A 15,891-nucleotide genomic window follows, 5' to 3' on the forward strand; every position below is an offset into this window, starting at 1 on the left:
TAGCTCGCGATAGCCTTGGGAATAAACCCAACGCCGTATGTTTGTCCCTTGATGTTGAATCAAGTGTCTGGCGAATCCGCGGCCCCTTATTGGCGGGCATGCCCACTTGCACTTTGGCGACTTTACTATGATTGGCTGCATGGGGTGGAATGCCTCAGGTACCTACCCTGTGAAAGGTAAGCAAGTCACCTGACACGTAACTCCGTTGTACTGCTGCGGATTACAATCCGCTACTCCGTACTCCGTACTCCGTACTGCTTCAGCCTCGGCTGGCGGCAGCATGTCGACCATTGCGGTTAGACCGGCGCTGCGTGCCGAGGATGTTTCTTCAAAACACGCCCACCCCTGGGTGTGTTTGCTGCTGCGCGACCTGGGAACTTTTTTCAACTCGGGCGGCTTTGCTTTTTGCACGCACCAAAGAGCGACCATTTGACGTGACGGCCAGACAAGTCATGGCGCGGGAGGAACGGCCGACGCTGCTGAGGCAGCCGCCTGCGGATCCGGGCAAGGCGCCGATTGAGAATGTGCTGGAGGTGACGGCGGTGGGGGTGCTGGGCCCGGTGAGTTTCTGGTGTTTGCGCGGTCCTGCAGGTGGGCGAGGGAAGGAAGAGGGCAAGAGGGCAAGAGGACGAAGAGACAGACAAGACGAAGGCGAAGAAGACGAACAAGAACGACGAGAAAAGGACAACGACGAGAAGAACGAGACGAAGAAGAACAAGAGGAACAGGAGAAGGAAGAGCCAAAAGAAGAAAGAAGACGGGGAAGAGGAAGAAGACGGAGAAGAGGAAGAAGAGAACCGAAAAAAGACGAAAAAGACAACCATGCTAATCAGCTCCAGGACATCTTTACCAACACGCGCAAAGCCTGGGTCCCCCCCGGCGCTCGAGGCATCTACGGCGGCACCGTCATCGCGCAGTGCCTCGCGTCGGCGCAAAAGACGGTCCCCGACGAGCTGTACCCCCACTCGTGCCACTGCTACTTCATCCTGGCCGGGTCGGGCAGCATCCCGATCCTGTTCCACGTGGAGCGCGTGCGCGACGGGCGGTCGTTTGCCACGCGGACGGTGCAGGCGCGCCAGCGCGGGCGGTGCATCTTTACCACGACCATCAGCTTCGTGCGCGAGGGTTCCGGCGACGGCGACGGCGACGGCGCCGGGGTGGTGCGGCACGCGGCGCCCGCGCCGGCGGAAGCGCGGCGGCCGCCCCCCGAGGGCTGGGACGACGACGAGCCCTCGTGGGCCAGGGGCGGGCCGTTCCAGACCTACCCCCTGCCGCCGGTGGACGCGGACGCGGACGCGGACGTGCGGCCGGACCAGCAGCGGTGCCAGCAGTGGATGCGGTGCCGGGGCGCCGTGTCGGCGGCGGGCGGGCGGCAGGCGCACCTGAGCGCGCTGGCCTACATGTCGGACAGCAACTTCATCGCGACGGTGAGCCGCGTGCACCGGCTGTGGCGGCTGCCCCTGCGGCCGGACGACTACGAGGCGGGCGGGCTGGCCGAGGAGCAGCGGCGGCGGGTGGCGGCGTCGGCGCGGCAGGACGGGCTGGGGACGGGCGTGCGCGAGTGGCGGCGGCGGCGGCGGCTGGGCATGATGGTCAGCCTGGACCACAGCATCTACTTCCACGAGCCGGCGCGCGTGCGGGTCGACGAGTGGCTGTTTGCCGACATGGAGAGCCCGTGGTCGGGCGACGGGCGGGGGTTTGTGACGCAGCGCATCTTTGCGCGGGACGGGACGCTGCTGGCGACGTGTGTGCAGGAGGTGGGTGTTCAGGGTTTCCTTTCTTCCTTCTGTCCCTCTTCCCCCGGGGCCCGGGCCCCCTGTTCTTTCCTTTTCTCTCTCTCTTTTCCAGCCGTCGCCCGGTTTCTTGCCGACTTGCTTTCGCCCGGTCTTTGCTAATCCTTTTCCCGGCATTGCTGCAGGGTGTCGTGCGACTGGCTGCCGACGACGAGGCTGAGCACAGCCGGCTGTAAGGTGTGGCACGAGGCATGCATGCAATGCAGTATGCAGCCAGCCTGCCTCGTTGGTGCTGCTGATGCTGCTGCTGCTGCCTGGTGTTGCCCAAGCGTGGCTCGGCCTGACGTCATGCACTTTGCGCAAGTTAGTTTTTTGCGGCTGGCGCGCATTCCCCGTGGCGTGATTGGTCCGCGCCGGCCGACTTTGGCGGGCGGAGCCGCCCCACCTACCCACCCATGCCATGCAGGGACGGCACAGCCTACCCGCCCCGGTGTGGTGGGTCCCGCGGAGCCCGCCCTTGTTTGAGGAACCCTTGGACTTTGTTTTTAGAGATATATGGCCTAGCCGAGAAGCTCCCCCCCCCCCCCCCCCCGCGCCAGCGCTGCGTCTGTGCATTTTCGCCTCCCCCCAGGGCCCCATGCTTTTTGCCATCTGGCAGATAACCCCCGGTGAGACACAATCTGCGCATCACCCAACAACCATGTCTTGCGTGCGCGACCTCGCCCTCCTGCTCGGGGCTGCTGCCGCCGCCGCCGCCGCCGCGCCCGGCACCCTCGCCGTCGGCCTCGAGAAGCGCCGTCCGGCCGCCCCCCCCCGACCGCCGCCGCTGCTGCGCCCCCGCGGCGCCGCGGCCGCGCTCAACGCCTCCGTCGTCGCGCTGGCCGCGCTCAACAACGTCACCGCCGGCGGCTACCTCGCCGACCTGGGCGTCGGCACCCCCCCGCAGCCGCTGACGGTGCAGCTCGACACGGGCAGCAGCGACACCTGGGTCAACGCCGCCGGCTCGGCCTACTGCGCCGACGACGCGCAGCAGTCCCTGACGGGCTACTGCACCGCCACGTGTGAGTCGAGCCTGCGTTTTTTCTTTCCTTCGTCCGGGCCACAAGCCCCCCCCCTCCGATGCACCGTGCCCCGGGCTGACCCGGGCGGCCCCCCCCCCCGCGAAATCGCATCAGTCGACCCCGCCAAGAGCTCCACGTACGCGCTCGTCAGCCAGGCCGGCTTCAGCATCACGTACCTCGACGGGCGCCGCATCTCCGGCAGCTACTTCAACGACACCGTCACCGTCGGCGGCCGCCCCGTCGCCGCCCAGCAGCTCGGGCTGGCGCTGTCGTCGGACCGGCCCTCGGGCATCATGGGCCTCGGCCTGCGCGCCAACGTCGCCGCCCGCGCCAAGTATCCCACCCTCGTCGACACCATGGTCGCCCAGGGCGTCATCGACCGCCCCTGCTTCAGCCTGTACCTGGTGCGCGCCCCTCCCTCTTCTTCTTGCTGCTGCTGCTGCAGAGATCGTGTACCAAGCGCCAAAAAGAAAAAAAAAAAAAAAAAAAAATCAGAACCGTTGACAAAATGCTCCGCTAGAACGACATTGGCGCGCAGAGCGGCTCCGTCCTCTTTGGCGGCATCGACACGGCCAAGTTCAGCGGCGGCCTGGCCGTCCTGCCCCTGCAGCCGCTTCCGGCGCGCGGCGCCTCCTCCTCCGCCGCCGCCGCCGCCGCCGCCGCCGCCGCCAACGTCACCTCGTACGCCGTGTCCATCCGCGGCGTCGCCGCCACCGGCCTGTCGCTGCCCGCCGCCGCCGCCGGCTCCGTCGCCGTCCTCGACTCCGGGTCCACCGTCACCCTCGTGCCCGGCCCCCTCGCCGATCAGCTGCAGAGCCCGTTCGGCGTCGCCGTCGTCTCCTACCGCGGCGAGTCGACCCCGCCCCTGGTCGACTGCGCCTACGCCGGCCCCAAGGGCAGCGGCGTCCGCTTCGACTTCCTCTTCGACGGCGTCACCGTCGCCGTCCCCATGCGCGAAATGGTCGTCGACGCCCTGCCCGCCCTGATCCGCGCCGCCGACCCCGAGGCCCTGGGCCTGCCCTCCCGCGCCAAGGACTGGCAGGGCATCTGCCTGTTCGGCATCGGCTCCTCCAGCGCCTACGGCGTCCAGTCCGACCGCTTCTACCTCCTGGGCGACACCTTCCTGCGCTCCGCCTACGTCGCCTACGACATGCAGGCCCTGCAGGTCGGCCTGGCCCAGGCCAGCCTCAACGCCACCGAGTCCAACATTGTCGCCCTTTCCGCCGCCAGCACGGGGCTGCCCCAGCTCACCGGCACCGGCAGGAACACTACCGGCGCTGGCACCTCTTCCCAAGGTACGGCCTGTTGATCCGAAAACACGGGCACGCTTATCAACACCCCCCCCCCCCCCACCCCCAAAACCAACTCGCTAATCCCCGTGGCTCAACTACAGGTAATGCCGCTGGCCGGCCGACGCCCTCGTTCCTTGCTGCCAGTGCCCTCATGGCCCTCGCTTTTCTGTGTCCTTGGCTGTGACAGCCTGGCAGCTGGAAGCCTGGAAGCCTCGGAGCCATGGTGGTCGAAATATCATCCCGCAGCTGACATGACCAACGACGCCGTGTCCGACTTGCTTTACGAGGGGAAACTTGATGGAATTAAGCAGTTGATGAAAAGCCTGGCTTTCGATACCCTGGTTGGGCGGCACGTAACTTCATGTAGACTTCTAGATAGAAATGGAAAATTCGCCTCGGTGGTAATGGTCTAGTCACTTCTTCATCTGCATCATCTCCTCGAGTCGTGTCTCCTTGACAACTGCTGTTGACGCGACGACGTTGGCTCAGCAAACAGCAGGGTTCATAACTGGTTACATCATCCACGGCCCGCCTCTCAACTCATCTGATTGTAGCGCTCCCTCGCCTTGTCCTGCACCGTGTTCAGATAATCCGAGTACTTGTTCCTCGTCTTCTTCTCGGCCAGCTCAACCGCATCCCCCAAGTTACCCCCCTGTGCGCCCAACCCCACGCCTTCCTGGTACGCGTTCGTGGCAATGGCCTCGGTGCGGCCGTCGCCGTTGGCCCCGAGTCCCGATCCCGACGTCCAGCCCATCTTGGCCAACATGCCCGCGCCCCTGGACGGTGGTGCTGGCTTCGCACCTGCTTTGCCGGCGTCTTGATCGGCAGGCTTGTTGTTGGACTCGCCCTTCGATTTGCCGCCTTGTACGACGGGCTTGTCCGGCTGGTTGTACACGTCGCGACGTTCCTTGGCTCTGTCGCGGTACTGCGTCGACTGTGTCGTCGGCGGCTCGTCTGCTCGCTGCTTCTCAAGTCTCTTGTCTCGGGCTGCGATTCGGGGGAGAGCCGCCTTGACCTTTTCTTCGTCTTCCATGGCAGTCTTGTGGTTGCGCGACCGCTCGTGGATCCTGACCTCGTCTGTCGACTTGTATTTACGCATGCAGATCAGACACATGAGTCTGTCTTTGTCCATGTAGGTTTCCTCTCCCGTGTTGGACCTCTCCTCGGATTGACTGTCTGCGCCACCTGCCGGAGCTGTCGTGATGTTGCCTTCGGCGGCGACGGCGGCTTCTTTGGCAAGAGTCCCGTCAGACGACGCTGGCTGGGCTTGGTTGGCAGTCCCGCAGGGGGTTCCGGTTCCGGTTCCGAGCTTGGTCGACATGGAGAGCGAAATCTTGATCGGCGCCTTGTTGGCGTCGGATTTTGGGACAAACTCGGGTTTGCTGACGTTGGCGTCGTCGTCGCCCTCGTTGTTGCCCCGCAGCTCGTGGTGTTTTCGCTGCCAGACTGCCATCTGGCCAGCCATGGCGACCGGCTTCTTTGCTGCCGAGGCCGTCGCCAAGCTGGCGTCAGCCTTGCGCTTCTTCTGCTTCTTGCCGTCCGCATGCTGCTCCTCGGCACCAGACTTGGCCGCCATCTGCGCGACATCGGCCGGAGGTTCTGAGTTCACCACAAGCTGGCTCGGGAATACGTGCAGGTCCCGATATCTCACCCTGAGCGACGGGTTGAAGAGGGGATGGAATGACATGTGCTCGTTCTTGCCGGTGGGTGCGCGCTCCTCGGGAAGGAACACGCCCATGTGGGTGGGCGCAATGGTGACGGCACAGCCTGCGACGGTAAAGGAGCGTGACATGCGGAACTTGGTCACCGCAGCGGTGGCGTCTTCCAAGGTCCAGAACTCGACAAAGCCGTACTTGAAACTCTCCCCCGAGTTGACCTCGCGTATGAGAAACACGCGGTGCAGGGCATTCGGCCTGGCTCCGTATCGAGAAGCGTCGGCACCCGGGGCGGTCGATTTGAGCTTGGTGGGCCCGTTTGCCGACGATTTGGGTTCCTCTGATTTCTCGAGCAGCTTGAGATCCTTTGCCAGCATGTCCTCGGTAACGAACGAGGGCAACGGGTAAACCACCAGTATCTGCGACACGGCGTCGACGCCGTCGGCCACATCAGCAGCGCCTGTCAGGCTCTGTTCCCAGCTTGGAGGCGCTGTCGGGTCTGTCAGAAGGAAGCTTGCCTTGGGGTAGGACCGTTGCTGGGGGGGGGGGATGACGTCTCTCGTTACCTGCCTGTGCACCGCCGCAAACCTTGCATTTTGTCCTTGATGAAAAGTTTAGGAAATCGCACTGGGTCAACGCGTCAGTCCCGGGGCATGGCGGAGACATGTACTGAGAGAGCCAAAGAGTGCGCGCACCTGAGGACATGCCCAGTCAGCCGCGCGAGGAGGCCGAGCTTCGCCTTCATCTCTGTTGCGAGCATAGTGGATATATGCTTCAAGCTTGCCGTCTGGTGCGTCATCAGTCGAATGCCGAAGCTCAATAAGGAGTTTTGGGAAGTGCTCCTTGACAAAAGCTGAGGCTTGAGCAACAGTATCAAACTGCACAAATGCTCGTCTGTTGCCTGGAACCAATTTCAGCTGGGCTCCTTCTTGTGCGTCGCAAGGGGGGTGCAAAAGACACACAAACCTCGCGAGGAAGACAATCTCAGATCGAAAGAGGGAAACTCGGCAGCGATTGAATCGGCAAGTAAGCCTTCGCGAAGCTAAGCGGCAACTCTTGTTAGCCCTCTGAAGAAAGCGAGCAACTGCGGGTTAGACCAGGAAGCTGGCGGCAACGCGCGTACGTCGGCGGTCGAGATGCTGTACGGCAAACCCTCGAGTATCACGGTATCTGTAGGCTTTCCTGCCTCTCGCGTGCGGCTGTAGGACGGACTTGTATGCCTGCCCCCCTGGGGGCTGCGGGATGACCCTCTGCGGCTCTCAGGGTGAGCATAATGGTCCCCATTTTGCGAGTCAAGGTCATACCGTCCGCGGCGACCAGTTTCGCCACGATATCCCTCGTCGTACATGTCTTGGTAGGAATGGTCCCGGTCATCCCGATCACGTCCGGATCGATGCGGACGATGATGCTGATGGTGATGCGGGCTCCGGCCACGTCTTCTATGCCCATCATCTGAGCTGTCATATCGGTCATAATCCATTTCGCTCCCACTGTCTTGGCAATGTCGACGGGGTGGTCTCTCCCGTTGGTCGTCGTAGAAGCCTTGCCTTGGAGGAGACCAGGAATAGTCCCGTTGCCCCGTGGGTAAGTTAGCCAAAAAAAAAGCACTTTACAACCCAAACGAAAAAAAAGAACTTCCAACGGCAAGAGGCCTGAAGCTCAATCTGTCTCCAAGAAAGGCGCGGATCATGTCTTTACCATGACGCGGTCGATAATGGTCGTCCTGCTGGTCCTGGCTGTCCCTGCTTGGAGGGGAAGCCTCGCCTTGGTTGTGAAGGATTCGAAGGCGCCCTCGGTCGGGGGATCGCGCGCGGTAATCGTCACGCATGACGAGGGAGTCGCCGTGCTCAATCCGACAGGAATGTAGGACAGGGACAAATGCTCTCTAGAGATGCGGTTGCGAGGCGACTTGATCCTGGGTTGAGTCGAGAATTTGCAAGTTGCCTGCCTGTGAGGAATCGGATGGAACGGGAAAATTGGTAGATGGTTTGGTCGATGCGCACTGTCGTGAGTTTGCAACGGATCAAATTTTGATTAGTCATCAAGTCTGCCCTGCAGCGTAGAGTGCGGATTGATTACACCGTACATGGAATCAATGGCTTTGATCCGTGCGGGTACACGGAACACACTGTGCCTCGGGTCCGACTTTACAATGCTAACCGAAAAAAAAAAAAAAACAGATGACAATGATGATGAAGAAGAAGAAAATAAGAAGACGACAGAAACAGCAAGAGACCGCTCCCAGCAGCAAGCCTTTTGCACGCCATCGCAAACAGCCTTGATGCCACCGTTCGTAACGTCGGGCTGCAAAGCATTCGGCCCATCTACAGTGCGCCATACTGCGGAATCGGTTGACCAGACGCTACATAGAAAGACTTCCCAACATGCCCATCCTTCGCATCAAGCACACCATCTAATCTGCAAGAGGGCAGAAACCCCCGTTTTCAGATGGCTTCCGAAGAAGACGTGTGGGAGCTCGCCGACGACGGCTGCTACGTTGCCCTCACAAGAGACCCGTTAAACGCCCAAGCCGTCATGGACCGGGTCCGAAGTCCTGCAGCCGGCGCCACGGTCCTTTTCGCAGGTCCGAGTGTTTCCCACGCACGGGGGCATGATGCAATCATCTGGATTTCCCCGAGAGAAAGCGCAGGGCGCACGCGTTGCTGACGTCCCGCGCAGGCACGACCAGGGACAACTTTGCCGGCAAGCCCGTCAAGGAGCTCCAGTACACGGCCTACAACAAGCTCGCGCTGAGGACGATGCTCGCCATCGCCAGGGAGCTGGGGCCCAAGCACGGGCTCAAGGGCGTAGCCATGGTTCACCGGCTGGGCACGGTGCCGGTCGGCCAGGAGAGCATCCTCGTCGCCGTCTCGTCGCCCCACCGGCAGGCTGCGTGGCGGGCCGGGCAGGAGGCCCTCGAGGAGTGCAAGGCGCGGGTCGAGGTGTGGAAGAGGGAGGAGTTTGAAGGCGAGGCGGGCGTCTGGAGGGCGAATCGCGACGGCGCGACGGGGGAGCAGGTGAGCTCGGGGCATCCGCCGACGTGAAGCTTGATTGCGAGGGGTATTTGTTCTTTTTTTTTTTTCTTTTTTTTTTTTTTTCAACTTTCATCTTTCCCCGCATGCGGCGAGAGCACTACATATACGAGACTTTGCAAACGGCACGCGTTCCGGGCCAACGTTGGACCCCCCCCCCCAAGCCAACAATCCTGCTTATCCAAGAAACCCCCCCCCCCCCCACGGCAGTATATTCGTCCCCAGTTTCCCAGGGACGCGGGATGCATCTCGCTCATTCTATCTCGTGTATACCGGAGGTGGCTCTCGCAGGAACTCCATCGGACAAGGTGGTGGGATCGAGCCGCAACACCTCCCATACATGACTGCAAAACCCGCACGTCAGCCTCGATCTCGCAGACCATCTATCGCATGGCAACATACCAATGTGACCGCAGTAGGCTTCGGTAAACGTCACGTCCACGCCCAGTCCCTGCACGTCGACATCCTCGGTCAAGGCCGACGGGTATACGACAATGCCGTACTCGGCGTGGAGTATCCTCCAAAACTCGCAAGGCATCCTGCTGACCACTTAGCCTCTGATCAAACGGACACGAAAAGAGCACGCAGAATCACAACAGAATCCCCAAACTAGCGATCAGGTGACGACGGTTGGGGGGGGGGGGGGAGGCAGGCTCCAGACATACTGGTACTGTCCACGCTTCACGCAGGCGTGCACAAACAAGCACACCGTTTCCAACACCAGCTTGCCGTCCCTGACGGCCTTGTCCAGCTGGTCGTCTCCCCAGCCATGGACTCTTTTCAAGCGGTCCTTTGAGTAGAGCATGGCTATCGTCCAGCCCTTGGCGATTTTGTCCATATCTCTTTCCGGGCACATGGTGCGAATTGGCGGACGGGAGAGGCGAGCAACAAGACGAGCGTTTCAAGCCGCCGGGGCGATGCAGTGTCCCAGAAGCGTAGGTCAATGTTATGGCCAAGCTGATGCTGGGAGGGGGGGGGAATGTCTGCCAGGAAGAAATAGCAATTCATACTGCTGCGGATAAAGGTTGCCAAGATGATGTACTTCTGCGGCCCTGCCCATCAAGGTGCCCCGGCCTCATCAGTCTTTGCGTGCCCGCCAAAGCTGGCCTTTTTTTTTTTTTTTCCACTTCTTTGAAAGCCAGCAGCTTGGCAAAGGAAATGGCCAGGGCAGCCAACCATGTGTGGTGAATCATTCATGCAGTCGTCGCGGCGTGGACCGGGCGCAAGTTTGGGCAGTCGGGTTGGTTGCGCATCGCCTGCTCGGTGCTCGGCTCTCGGCCCTCAAGGTTGGGCAAACAAAGATGAACAGGACATGGCCGCGCAAGGATCACAGATAAACAGGAAAAGATCATGTGAGGCGTGCGTGTCTACCCCGCCTGCTCACGCTGTTCGCCGATTCACACCCTCACCCTCGTTCACGCTGCCCCCCACCATGATGCCGTCCGTGATGTTCAGGAACCAGCACTCACCGAGTCTGGTCTTTGGCGGCCCTTCTCCCCCCCTGAACAAGATCAATAAAACAAGATGAAGATGAAGATGAAAATAAAAATGAAACTGACCGGTGAGCAAAGCCAAATCCAGTCACCTGCCCCGGAGGAATCGACGCAACAGAGTCGGCTGACCCAAAGACATCATAGCATACCACCTACTCACGCCTCAGTCCCCTATGCGACGCCGTTCTTTCGACTGATTATCGACGATCCGATAGATAAGGGGTCACTTGCCATGTGGAGATGAGCAGTGGGATACAGCAAGAGTAGTAGTCGCCGTTCTCAGTTCCCCGGCCATCCTTCTCGGTCGGAACCCAGCATTAATCTCTGTACACCTCAGAAAACCCCTAGAAAAGAAACCAACCACGGCGAGCACAGAGCATGAGGCACGAAAAAGTCGTCAAGACAAATCACAAGCATACATGACATCATCATCACCGCCAATTTTGTTCATGCTACGAGCCGTCGTCACGCCACCCCTCGCCCTTCCTTCTGTCACACACTCGCACCACTTGCCTCTGCCTGTTCAAAAAAAAAAAAAAAAAAAATCACATCAGTCGTCGACTATCCCCTGCTCAGATGCAGTAACGCCCTTTTCTTGCCTAGCCACCGGCCTCGGGATATAAAGCAAGCCCACTTCATCCCCATCTGGAAACATCGTCATCACAAGTCCAAGCGACTTGCCCCGGAAACCCGGATATCCCACAACCCCTGCTTTCTATTCCTTCCCCTCCTTTGCCTTGGAAGCCGCGGCGCGCCATGGAATGCGTGGCCCGCAGCCATGCCGCTCTGGCAGCTCGCCAAAGAGCGGCAGCCATCAACATGGCTGCCGACTCGGCTACCGCCACCAAGGCACAAGTCGAGCAGCTCCTCTTGCTGTTCAGGACGATACCCCTGCACACCCTCCGCAGCATCGACGACTACACCCGCGTTGACATGGCCGGCAAGATCGCCGGCATCTTCCACGACTCGTACATTGGGCAGGCTCTCGACGTCGCGCAACGCCTCCACGAGGGATACCGCTACCTGTGGCGGCTGCAGCTGCCGCCCCAGAGAAACGCGCGCGGAGAGCCCGTCAGTGTGCAGACGTCGATTGCCCTCCAGGTCGCTCGGGAGAAGCAGCAAATCTACTGCGCCTGGGCTCTGTCCCTCGCCTTGAGGTATCTCTACGACCACGTCGTCGACCTGCCAGTCCAGCAGTTCCTGCAGGCTGTTCGGCCGCGCTGGTTCTACGTGGCAGTGTGCACCTTTCTCTGCAACACCAATACCAAAAAGTGCCAGGATCTGCTGCTTTCCACGTACGGGCTCACCGGCTGCGACGAGTGGTTTGTCAAGGCGTGCATGTGTTCGGTGGGCTTTGTCATTCCCTCCTGGCAGGAAGCGGTCCCCTTGGCCTGCATTTTGGATTCGTTGTCGCTGCCTACCGTTGTCAAGCTCGTCAGGGAGTCTCAGGTGTTTCAAGCATCAACACGGACGTCGGAAGGGGAGCCGAGACCTGCCAGGGACGACTCTCCACGGCGGGACACGCAGTTGAAGACTGCCAAGGAAGAGTGTCTGGATCATGGCGCATCCGAGACAGAGCAGACAGACAGGCAGCAAGACGACGACGCAACCAACCGTAGACGACGCAAAAGAGCTCGAAGGTCTGAGGAGGAGGATGATTGATGGGATTCCAAAGGCCCCGAGTTTGAACTTTTACTGGGTGAATTTTTTTTAACCTTCTCCCCGCATAATGAATGGAAGCCAAAAGGTGCATCTATCTCCAGGACAACGCAGTGAATTAAGAGGAACAAAGTACATAGGGTGAACTCCGTGTTTGCGTGGTCCATGTCCAGCGAGCCCGTGAGAAGTCAGGTTAGAGCGAGAAGAGGCAGTAGAGGGGCCAGGACTGGCAAGGAATAGATCGACCAACGTGCCATTGCCGCGGCATCGGGCCCATGTCCATCTTTGTGTGCCTCAATAGTAGAAAGCCAAGCCGCTATGTAAGAAGTAGCCCCTTGCGCCGCAGATTACGCAAAACCAGTCACCATTTACCCCCAAACCCCAGCATCAGCCCATCAGCTCATCGTCTCATCGTCTCGCCGTCATCATCACCACCATCACCATCACCATCCCCCGTGCGAATACATATACACAAACGCCTTCCTATTCTAGGAGGCCTGGCTGGCTGGCAGGGAGCAATTCCTCGTTGAAATTTTCAGTGCGAATCCTTCAACGTCTTTTCCTCCGTCAAAACCACACCTGCTCACGAGGTACTTGAACAAGTCCTTGACATTGACAGCTTGGTAAGTCGGTATTCGGTGGATCTTCTTTACGCAGTCCCCCCAGACAAAACCCTATTATTCCCGCCTCTCCTTACAGGGCGTAGTTTTCGGTGTGTAAGAAAATCTCCTCTAGTTCATCGTCTCCCCAAATCTCAGCCTGCAATCTAGCCACTGTTTTGGCTACACCTACTCTCATTGACGCAGGACCGCACACAAACACGGCTGTTCTTCTGCCGAGAATACCTCGTCCGTCGGAACCTCCCGTTGCCCACTCCTTCAACATGTAGCCCAGGTCAGGCCGACCGTACTCTATGCTCCAGCCTCCATCAATCTCATGCGGAATGGGAAATGCGGACCTCATGAGGTTCCTTTGAAATTCCGTGGGTGTTTCCGGAAAACCAAAGTCAAACCCGGCTGGGGGGCCAAACGTAGCGGTAGGTCGCTGTTTGGCAGCATCGGGCACGGCCGAGTTGCGCACGTGAGCGAGCTCGGGGGTTTGTACAGAGTAGCCGTCGCCGTGATTGTATTCGGCTACTGGAATGGCAGGTTTGTGCGTGTTGGCTGGGGCGTAGTTGAAGTGAGGAGGCTGTTCTGTTCGAAGACGAGGTAAATGGAAATGATGAGGGGTCGAAGCCTTCCTATGATGGTGATCGTCGTCGTCGACCTTCTTGTCTTCTGGATACCCGTTTGGTCCCGAGAGTGGTCCCAGAAGATTGGAAGGCAGGCCGCCAGGGGTAGGTGGAGGATGGGGTTGGAGGTACTGTTGCTGAGGGAGAGCCGTGATACCATCTTCGTTTTCGGCACGAAGCTGGCGTTCTCGTTCCGGATCGCCTTTCGCCTCGGCTTCGATGAGAGCCGAATTGCGCTTTGAGGCTATTCCCGCAACAAATCCATCCAACTTGTCATGAAGCATGTGATTGAGAGCTCTGGGGTTAATCCCATTCATGGGGCCCGGCATCTCGCCTCCCGGTCGGTGGCGGACGGTTCCGGTGATGAAGAACTTGCATGTAACACTTTCTGGGGGCGCCGATTGCCGGCAAATCCTCAGCTCCTCACGGAACCAGTCCATGGCTTCAAATCTCTTCAGCGCCCATACAACGACAACTCTGCGAGTGATGGCCTTGCCGTCGCGCATACGTTTGATGAGATTCAGTAGCTGTGACATCAGGGACGTAATGCCGCTCCCGCCTCCGATGAGGATGCAAGTATCGAAAGCGGCCAGCTCTCTACGCATGCCTCCGTACGGGCCATCCAAGAAGGCTCTGTAAGTGTGCAACGGACCTTTTGAAACTGCGGTATCCAGAACCCGGCGAGTGAAGCCCTTGTACGGTTTGAAGACGAGAACGCAGTCGCGATAGTTCTCGCCGTATTCCGACGGGAAGTCTTCGCTGCAGAGGGAGGAAATCGTAAAAGGGTGATTGTCCAGAACCGAGATGCCAGGCATGCGAAGGTAGACGTATTGACCAGGTTTCCAGCGCATCTGCGTAGGGATTGTGACCTTGACGGCATTTTCCGACATGAGGGTGACGGCAGCCTCATCACCAACCAGGAACGCTGACCGCCATGGCTTGGACCAGTTGAGTTTAGAGAACCTCAACAAGTAAGCGACTGCCCATATGACTATGGTCGCGTAGAGATAATTCCAAGTAAGGAGGGCATTTTTCGTATGCCAGAACAAAAGAGCGACATACGCAATGCCGGCGGGAATGTGAAGAATGACAAAAGCCTCGTAGGCTACACGTCTAATCCACGGTAGCGATGCCATACAAAGCCACATCAGCGGTACAATGCAGGCGATGCCGGTTCCATATATCATGCCACTACCATCCGGGAAAATCTGATTAAACACCGTCATACCGTCATCTTCCCATACCGGCTGGACATAGAAGGGGATCATGTGCACCAAGGAGAAGAGAAGGCACAGGTACCCCAGCCAGCGGTGGAAGACGTTTAGACGCTCTGGTCCAATACCGATCACCATGGTGAGAACGTTGGCCTTCATGCTAGTGATGATGATCCAGGGTGTCATGGCTACTGCAAGCATTCCCGATCGAATAGCCACAGGCGGCGAGCCGAAACGAATGCTTTCCCAGTAGAGAGGCTGCTGCAAAAAGCAGGACAGAGTAAGGAAGACGAGGGCAATGAAACCGCAAGCCAGGACGGCTAGTGACGAGAAGGTAAAGCGGTGCTTCTTGAACACGATATCGGGAATGGGGCGATAAAAGACCCATCGAAACAAGGCCAATGTATCGTTGACGACCCCAACGGAAGAAAAGTGAGCCTTGGGGCGAAACTGCTTCTTGTCAAAGCCAGCGCCGTCGGGGAAGAATTGCTGCGATTGACCAGCCTGCATGGATATGTGATAGTCGGCCTCGATATTGTACAGGTCTCGGTAGAGGTCCTCAACTTCCTGCTTGTAAATTGCTTGACGGATTTTGTCCTGCCAATAGTGCCATATCCGGACCAGCAGAACGCAGCCCGTCAGGCTGAGCGCAAAGTATGTCCATCCTAGTCCATACTTTCCGGATTGACTCCAAGGATCGACGACATTTGCCTGGATGAGTCCTGGCGGGCTTGTGGCCGTCACAGGAATCTTGATGCGCTTGCTGAAGTTGGACAGGGATCGGCCAACCTGGGCGGCCGCTTGACGGATGCTTGCGGGTTTGAGAGCGAAGGGCATCTCGACGAGCGAATACAATGTTGGAGCTATTTTCCATCAATAGGGGGGGGAATCGGCAGCGACAAGGCCAGACTGAATCCGAATTCAAGCCGACATAAAGGACGAAGCTGGGCCCGCGGCGGAATCTCTGATATGGCGGCTCGCGATGCTGTGCAGTGCGTATTGTTCCGGCAAGACAGCATCACGGAGGTTTGTCGAAACAAGACAGGTCAGTGTTCTGGAAAATCCCATTAACGATAGCATGACTCACACGACCGTTTTGAGGTCATGTATCGGAAGCATTGGTAGGAGACGGGATGAAGCAGGAGCGACAGAAGAGACAGCAAAGAAACCGCAGGCCGTAGCAGGCTGTGTTCCAGGATATATCCCAGTCGACAAGATGTGACGAAATGTCGTAGCTAACTAGCGGCCCCAGCAGAACGGGAGGATCAGGAGCTCTTTCACTCAATAAAGCGGAGTAGGCCAAAAGATCATATGCAAGAAACGTTGCTCATGCACGCAGGGCTTGCAGACTGTGATTGAGGAGGGAGATCCCAGAGTCCCAACTGCCAAGACTACCGAGTCCGACTCCCAACCGTGCCGGGCCGTGACCAGGGAGCTGTGTGCATGACCAATAAGATGATCGCTGTGGCCTATAAGACAATAAAATCAGTAAAATCAGCGGCTGAACATGTTTTGAGATTGG

At 59.0% G+C, this 15,891-nt stretch overlaps 7 protein-coding genes across 7 annotated transcripts; 4 read left to right on the forward strand and 3 right to left on the reverse strand.

Moving 5' to 3' along the window:
* Positions 1-452: 452 nt before the first annotated feature.
* UV8b_02235 (uncharacterized protein) lies at positions 453-1,968 on the forward strand (the record flags this gene model as incomplete). Its single annotated transcript, XM_043139733.1, has 3 exons — positions 453-560; positions 839-1,756; positions 1,918-1,968. The coding sequence occupies 3 exons, from the start codon at positions 453-455 to the stop codon at positions 1,966-1,968; spliced, it is 1,077 nt and encodes a 358-aa protein (XP_042995667.1).
* Positions 1,969-2,432: 464 nt separating this feature from the next.
* UV8b_02236 (uncharacterized protein) lies at positions 2,433-4,269 on the forward strand (the record flags this gene model as incomplete). Its single annotated transcript, XM_043139734.1, has 4 exons — positions 2,433-2,793; positions 2,908-3,197; positions 3,314-4,088; positions 4,187-4,269. The coding sequence occupies 4 exons, from the start codon at positions 2,433-2,435 to the stop codon at positions 4,267-4,269; spliced, it is 1,509 nt and encodes a 502-aa protein (XP_042995668.1).
* A 351-nt stretch (positions 4,270-4,620) lies between these two features.
* On the reverse strand, positions 4,621-7,568 carry UV8b_02237 (uncharacterized protein; the record flags this gene model as incomplete). Its single annotated transcript, XM_043139735.1, has 7 exons — positions 4,621-6,230; positions 6,307-6,367; positions 6,436-6,641; positions 6,707-6,782; positions 6,864-6,988; positions 7,045-7,287; positions 7,439-7,568. The coding sequence occupies 7 exons, from the start codon at positions 7,566-7,568 to the stop codon at positions 4,621-4,623; spliced, it is 2,451 nt and encodes an 816-aa protein (XP_042995669.1).
* A 620-nt stretch (positions 7,569-8,188) lies between these two features.
* On the forward strand, positions 8,189-8,784 carry UV8b_02238 (uncharacterized protein; the record flags this gene model as incomplete). Its single annotated transcript, XM_043139736.1, has 2 exons — positions 8,189-8,324; positions 8,420-8,784. 2 exons carry the CDS (start codon positions 8,189-8,191, stop codon positions 8,782-8,784), a joined length of 501 nt encoding a protein of 166 aa, XP_042995670.1.
* Positions 8,785-9,030: 246 nt separating this feature from the next.
* UV8b_02239 (uncharacterized protein) lies at positions 9,031-9,628 on the reverse strand (the record flags this gene model as incomplete). The annotated part of the gene is made up of 3 exons (XM_043139737.1): positions 9,031-9,116; positions 9,175-9,311; positions 9,438-9,628. 3 exons carry the CDS (start codon positions 9,626-9,628, stop codon positions 9,031-9,033), a joined length of 414 nt encoding a protein of 137 aa, XP_042995671.1.
* A 668-nt stretch (positions 9,629-10,296) lies between these two features.
* On the forward strand, positions 10,297-11,927 carry UV8b_02240 (uncharacterized protein; the record flags this gene model as incomplete). Its single annotated transcript, XM_043139738.1, has 4 exons — positions 10,297-10,333; positions 10,410-10,431; positions 10,486-10,786; positions 10,869-11,927. 4 exons carry the CDS (start codon positions 10,297-10,299, stop codon positions 11,925-11,927), a joined length of 1,419 nt encoding a protein of 472 aa, XP_042995672.1.
* Positions 11,928-12,617: 690 nt separating this feature from the next.
* Positions 12,618-15,206, reverse strand: UV8b_02241 (uncharacterized protein; the record flags this gene model as incomplete). Its single annotated transcript, XM_043139739.1, has 1 exon — positions 12,618-15,206. The coding sequence occupies one exon, from the start codon at positions 15,204-15,206 to the stop codon at positions 12,618-12,620; it is 2,589 nt and encodes an 862-aa protein (XP_042995673.1).
* Positions 15,207-15,891: the final 685 nt, after the last annotated feature.

This window comes from Ustilaginoidea virens, chromosome 2 (genome assembly GCF_000687475.1).
Source record: "Ustilaginoidea virens chromosome 2, complete sequence".
NCBI classification, from domain to species: domain Eukaryota; kingdom Fungi; phylum Ascomycota; class Sordariomycetes; order Hypocreales; family Clavicipitaceae; genus Ustilaginoidea; species Ustilaginoidea virens.